Here is a 6,179-nt window from a genome sequence, read left to right as displayed (position 1 = left end):
CGTCTGTCTGCTCTTGGGACGGGAGCCGGGCCCCAGTGGCCGACGGTGTCCACCTGCCCCCTGGTGGTAAGTCCGGTGTCATGCAGGGGCTGAGCGCTGAGCGTAGCGAAGGCTCCAGGCGGCTGACCAGCGTTCTCCGCCGGGATTCAGAGGGATGGATCTGGCGCGTTTCCTCCACACAGCAGCCTGGAGGGCACCGGGGGACCAGGACCACCCGGGCTTGCCTAGAGGACAGGCTGGGCCAGGCAAAGGAGGGGGCTGGGGGACTCCAGGCTTTCTTCAGATTTCTGCTCCCCCCACACACACCCTGGCTGCGATGGTGGGCGTGGAAAAGAACGTGCCCGAGGTCTCCCAGTGGCCCGGGCTGGTCACGTTACCCCGCAACCCCTGGGGGAGGCCGCAGGGTGGTCCCTAAAGGTGGGGACACAACCTCAGCCCTCAGTGGGACCGCGACGAACCCAGCATCAGGGTTGCTTTGGGCATGAAGGAGGCGGTGCAGCTGCCTGCTGCAAGTTACTGAGCTCCTCTATGCCTCAGTCTCCTACTCTATAAAATGGGAATACTAAGCATGCTTCCTTCCTAGCTTTGCTTCAAGGATGAGCGGTCACATGTGGAGACAGGACAGCGCCCAGCACAGGGTCGCTGGTGGCAGCCGCTACCGTCACGTTATTATGCAGGAATATTATGCTGTGGGAACACAGAGAAGAAAGGTGTTCACGCTGACGGGCCCGGGCCAGAAGCCTCCATGGAGCGGATGAAGAGCAGATGCAGTCCTGGCCCTGTCCAGCTCGGATCCTGCCCTGGGAGCCCAGCCAGAGGGCTCAGAACTGCACCTCCCCTCAGCTCTGGGCCCTTGGCGGGCTTGGCTTCTAGACTGGCAGGGTCCGTCCTCCCGCAAAGAGGAGCCTCGGGGACTGTAGGGAGGGAATTCTGGGCTGGGCACCGCTGTCCAGGCTCGGCCCTTGGGCGCTGGAGGAGGGGAAGTGGGGACCAAGCCAGGCCCCTGGTGTCAGTGCATCACCAAATGGAGCAGCTGTCAGTCGGGGTCACCTGCTGTGTCTGGAGAGACCGCCATGTACTCCGACTGCCGGGTCCCCGTCCTCGGAGTCTGCCCCGCTGCCTCTGCACCCTCCCGCCGCACCTGTTTGCGGCATCCGTGGCTGGGGCTGTGGGCTCGGCCCCGGGTCTCCAAAGACTCAGGGTAAAGGGGACTCAGCCCTGCGTTCGCCCTGGACTCGAGCCCGAGTGCCCGCTTCCAGCCCTCTCCCAGCTGTGCCAGACAAGCGCCCCACCCGGTCCACCACGCTCTGGGACCCTTTCCCAAGTTCCGGGGGCCGTGTGCCCGCCTGGTCCTGCTGGTCCTCAGGGCAAGATCCCTCCCCCAGGGTGACTCTGCGCCCAACGCTCTCGGAAGAGGCCAGTTTGCCCCGTCACCCTCCACCCATCTGTGCCCAACTCCCCGTGCCCTGCCACCAGCAGCTCAGAAGCACTGGGTCCATTTCTCCGGCATCCCGATGGCCCTGCAGGCTTGTAACCCAGGGCCCTCGCCCTCAGCCATGCTGACCCCCAAACCTGAGCGTCCACCAGTCCTGCCCTCAGTCCTGTTGCAGGAGTGGGGTCCCCCATGCCACACTGTCGTCCCTGTCCATCTTCTCCCTTTGGGACAGCTGCCCCCCACCCGGCACCCTGACACGGATCAGCAGGACGAACTACCAGAAGCCATGGTGCCCGGTGTCAGGCAGGGAGCAGCGGGCGCTGTCCCCAGCCCTGGACCCCGCCATGGTCAGTGCCGGGCAGGGAAGGGTAGCTGCCTCTCCTGGCCAGTGTCCCCAGGGGGAGAGTGCTAGGGAGGGGACTGCCCCATTCCACCGTGAGACTCAACACCAGGGATTTAGAAAGAGGCCCCAAGCCGCAGGGTCCACTGCCCTCAGAGGAGTGCACACCCCATTCGCGGGCAGGAGAGGCCACGGGGAAGGACCCCAAGAGCCTCAGCCCTTCCTGCGGTGACGGCGGGGGTTTGCGGGGGCACTCCTGGAAACCGAACTGGGGAAGGAGAAGCAGAAATGACTTTATTGTCTCAGATTCCCGCCTAAGTCCCAGTCCCAGGACGTCCCCAAGGGCTGCCACCTGCAGGCTCTGCGGGGTCTCCCAGCCACCGTGCGCTCAGAGAAGCGGGACCCTGCTGTCACTTCTCTGTGCTCTTGGAAGGCAAGAAGACAGCGGCCAGGGAGCCCCTGCGTCCCTCCTCCCTGAGCAGAGGGAGAGTCCAGGGCTGTGGAGTGCAGGGGTCTTCAGCGCCCCGGGCCTCTCTGGGGTGTCCGCAGGTCCCGGATGTAAGCTGGGTCCCTCTGCGCTGTGGGCCCCTCCTCCAGGCCCTGCCCAGAGCAGCCTCTGCAGTGCCCCCCAATCTGGCTGCAGGGCTGCTCAGAGGGCTCGGCCACCCAGGGGCCCCCACGCACTGCCGTGCTCCCCCATCTGTGCCACAGAGGCCTTCTGGGCGCTGGGCTGCGGCTGCCTCCTTCTCCTTGGCCCGCCCAGCCAAGGCTCAGCAAAGGCAGGACGACCCCTGCTGCGCCCCCAGACTGGCACCACGCCTGGCACACAGCGGGTCTTGGCAGATGCACACTACGTGCCTCTCCAGTGAGACAGCGACGCCACCTTTGTCTGTCTAAGGTGTCCGGGGGGAGTTGGGAGGACAGTGGAGCTCTGGCCACAGGGACCCAGCTCCCGTGACTTTTCCAGGTCACCTCCGAGGGGCAGGGGCTCGGGGAGCAGGTGCACCCCTACCCCACACCCGCCCTGAGCCTGTCCCGCAGCTCCTCCGTGTGTCCTTCCCGGCCCCACGGGTCTGTCTCCCTCTGCAGAGCTCCCGCTGGGGAGCGAGTGGTTGGGAGGGGAGGCGGCAGGGCGGAAACCCCGAGGGCAGGCGGCCTGGGCTGGGGAGGCTGGGGGGCCGCTGGGCCAGTGGGGGGCCTTATGCAGAGATGGGGCTCTTCTTAGGTCTGGGGAGCCCTTCAGGGTCAGGGGCTGGCCCTTCCTGGAGACCGAGGCCCCTGACCAGCAGCCAGAGCCGAGAGCACCTGCGCAGAAGCACGGGGCCCAGGGAGAGGAGCAGCGTCAGCCACGCCAGGCCCAGGAGGATCCAGAGGACGGCCAGGCTCCGGTACACCGAGACGTAGTACTTGCTGGGGTCCCTGCCTGCCACAGGAGGGACAGCAGGGCTCTGAGGGCACAGCCACCCCCAGGTCCTGCGGGGCCCCATCATCCGGGACCAGCAAGGGCCAGGGGTTGGGAATGGCGATGGCCCTGACCAGAGACTCCTGAGGAGGCCGCTGAGAGCCACTGTCGCCTGGACACACCCCCGCAGCTGTCCCCCAGCCCCGAATCCCAGGGGCCCCACCCGAGACCCGCGCTGGTCTCCTCACCCACAACGTAGTCCCCGAAGCCGATGGTGCTGAGAGTGATGAAGGCGAAGTAGAAGCCCTCGCTGAGGCTCCAGCCCTCCACGTGGCTGAAGGCCACAGGCGGGAGGACCAGGGTGGCCAGGGTGCCCAGGGTCAGGCCCAGGCCCAGGCCGAGGACCTGCGGGAGCTGGGAGGGGGGCAGCCCTCAGTCCTCTTGCAGGCTGCAGTGGAGACGGGAGGTCCGGGACCCCCCGGGGCACAGGGCTGGCACAGCCTGGTCCCTGCCCTGCAGACCTCGGGGTGGGGACTGCGCCCCGGGGCGTGTGACCCGGCCCAGACCACGGAGACGGCAGCAGGCGGAGGGTGTGTTAGTGGGTCGGGGAGGGTCATGCTTGCACAGGCTCCCGGGGGAATCAGATCTGGGACAGGGAGTCACCGAACTGCCCCAGGTTCTGCTGCACCGCTGTGCTCCAAGAGGGCGGGTCCCGGGGGCAGTGGGGTGGCCTGGGGCCGGGTTCTGACCACATGAAAGGACCTCTGAGGAGCCCCGTGATGACCATGGAGACGGAGGCCCAGATTCCCCACCCAGGATGGCAGGCCCGCGGTCAGCTCGTCCATCCTACGTGAGACGCGGCCTCTCCCTGCCAGTCCCGCCTCCGCCCTCTCTCCGCAGGTGTCTCCCCTTCTGTCCTGCGCCCCAAGCTGGCCTGGCCCCTGCTGCGGATCCGCGGCTGCAGGGGCGGGAGGCCCTACCTGGGAGCGCAGGGGCCGCTCCTCCCACCTCTCTCGGGCCGCCAGCTGGGCGCGCAGCCCCGTGCCCAGGCTGTTGAGGAAGACCACGTTGAGCGGGATGCCCACCAGCGCGTAGAAGACACAGAAGACCCGGCCTGCCTCGGTGCTGGGCGCCAGGTTCCCGTACCCTGCGTGCGGGGCGGGGGTGGTTTCAGGGCCCCCTCCCCCACTCTAGCGAGGTTTGTCTTCCACCCCAGCGGCAGGACGGGGCGCGCTCCCGTCCGCGTGAGCACTCGGCCCACGCCCTGCTCCGTGATCTTCGTTACAGAAATCCTGCCCGTGTCTGAAGGCCCCTTGCAAACGACGCGGCCTCCAGGAAGCCCTCCTGACGCACACCCTCCCCGTCCCGCCGGGCAGATTCCGTGCAGCGCTTCGTGCCGCCCTTGTCTCATCACCGCTTCGCCTCACACGGTTGCACTCACGGACCCCCGTTTATTGGACTGGACACTGTCTGGGGCCCAGCCCGGGCCCACCCACGTTCGCGCCCCTCCCCCTTCATCGCGCGGCCCGGGGCGTCGGGAAGCGCTGGGATGGGCGTCCCTGGGCACGGGCGCCTGGGTCACAGAGGGCCTGGGGGTCCCGGGGGGCATGCAGCGGGCTTTCTGGCTGAGGGGCGCAGCAGAGGCGGTGGGTGCTCGGTCCCCTCGGGATGCCAGGATGCCACCTGCCGCTTGGGGACAGCCCCTGCACACAGACGACTGCCCACCGCAAGGCCCGTGTCTCGCTGTCCCCGAGGCAGGTCCAGCGTGCTGGGGAGTCAGCGTCCAGGGCCAGCTCTCGGCAGCCGGGGCCGGCGTGGGCCGACGCGGAGGGCCCCGTCCTCGCCCTCGGCCCGTGCTGAGCTGGGCTCTACCTGTCCCGCGGTCCCCAAGGGCATGCGCCCGGCCACCAGCGGGTGCCCGTGCAACCCGAGCGCTCCCCTCTGCCCATTTCGCCCGCCCGCTCCCACCCGTGCTCCCCGTCTTCCCCGACGAACCCCATCCCATCCCGGCATCTGCTCCGACTGCAGTGGGCCTCGGGAGCCCCCTCGTCCCGCGGTCTCACCTATGGTGGTGACGACCGTGCCCGCAAAGAAGAAGCTGCTGCCGAAGTCCCAGTTGCTGGGGTTGGTGGAGTTGCCTTTGGGGTTCACGCCCTTCACCCAGGCCTCCAAGATGACCTGCGGGGAGGGTGAGGGGGTGTGTGGAGAGCGAGCGATGCTTCTGCGCGCTGCTGAGCCGGCTCTGGGCGGGGTGGCTCACCGCGACCCGCGACCCCGCTCTCAGCATCGTCCCGTTTCACGGGTCAGGAGCCCAAGCTCAGGGAGGCCACGGGGCTCGCGCAAGGTCGTTCACCTCCAGGCCGGGGCGCCTGTACCCCGGGGCGCCTGGCTGGGGGCGGCAGGCGGCTCAAGGGGGCGAGGTGGGCGGTCCAGGAGGAGGCCCGGGTGGAGACGCGGCTGTTGCCAAGGGATGGCACGCGCGTGCGCTAGGACAGAGCGGACTGCAGGTCGGACCTCCCTCGGGAAGGGGTTGCCGGGGTCGTGGGCGGTCAGGGGCCTGAGGGTGGGCAGCTTGCAGGGGAGGAGCTGCCGAGCTCGTCGCCACCCTACGGAGCCCAGCGCCGCCTACCGGAGAAATGCACTCCGGCCGCGCAAGGCTGTGTGCGCATGAGTGCGCGCCGGACCGGGTTCTCTGCGCGCCCAGCACCGCACGCTGCACGTGTTTCCGGAACTGAACTCTCGCTGCCTCGAGCCCACTGTCCTTGGGCCAGGCTTCTTCGAGTATGGGGGTCCCCGTCCTCGCTGCCCCGGCCCTGTCCCCTGTAGCTGTGATGCTGTCGCTCGGTGCAGCGCGGAGGCGGGGAACCGGGGGAGCCCGTACCCCGGTCACCGCGACCTGCTGGCCGGTGAGCCGCTCCCCTACAGTGGTGGCCCCGGGGCACGGACGGCCTGGGGTCCCTGTCACAACGTCCGCCCCAGTCTGGCGGGGCCTGGCTCTTAGG

At 68.5% G+C, this 6,179-nt stretch overlaps 1 protein-coding gene across 1 annotated transcript; it reads right to left on the bottom strand.

Annotated features, from left to right (window-relative positions):
* Positions 1 to 2,044: 2,044 nt before the first annotated feature.
* On the bottom strand, positions 2,045 to 5,355 carry LOC102014170 (potassium channel subfamily K member 16; the record flags this gene model as incomplete). The annotated part of the gene is given in 4 exon segments (XM_013516721.1): positions 2,045 to 3,198; positions 3,426 to 3,591; positions 4,158 to 4,324; positions 5,241 to 5,355. Coding segments are annotated over 4 exon segments (672 nt in total), but the record flags the coding sequence as incomplete, so codon positions are not given.
* Between the last annotated feature and the right edge of the window lie 824 nt (positions 5,356 to 6,179).

The sequence above is a fragment of the Chinchilla lanigera genome, unplaced genomic scaffold, assembly GCF_000276665.1.
Source record: "Chinchilla lanigera isolate Chin_1 unplaced genomic scaffold, ChiLan1.0 scaffold00036, whole genome shotgun sequence".
NCBI classification, from domain to species: domain Eukaryota; kingdom Metazoa; phylum Chordata; class Mammalia; order Rodentia; family Chinchillidae; genus Chinchilla; species Chinchilla lanigera.
This window is presented reverse-complemented; position numbering and strand designations above follow the sequence as displayed.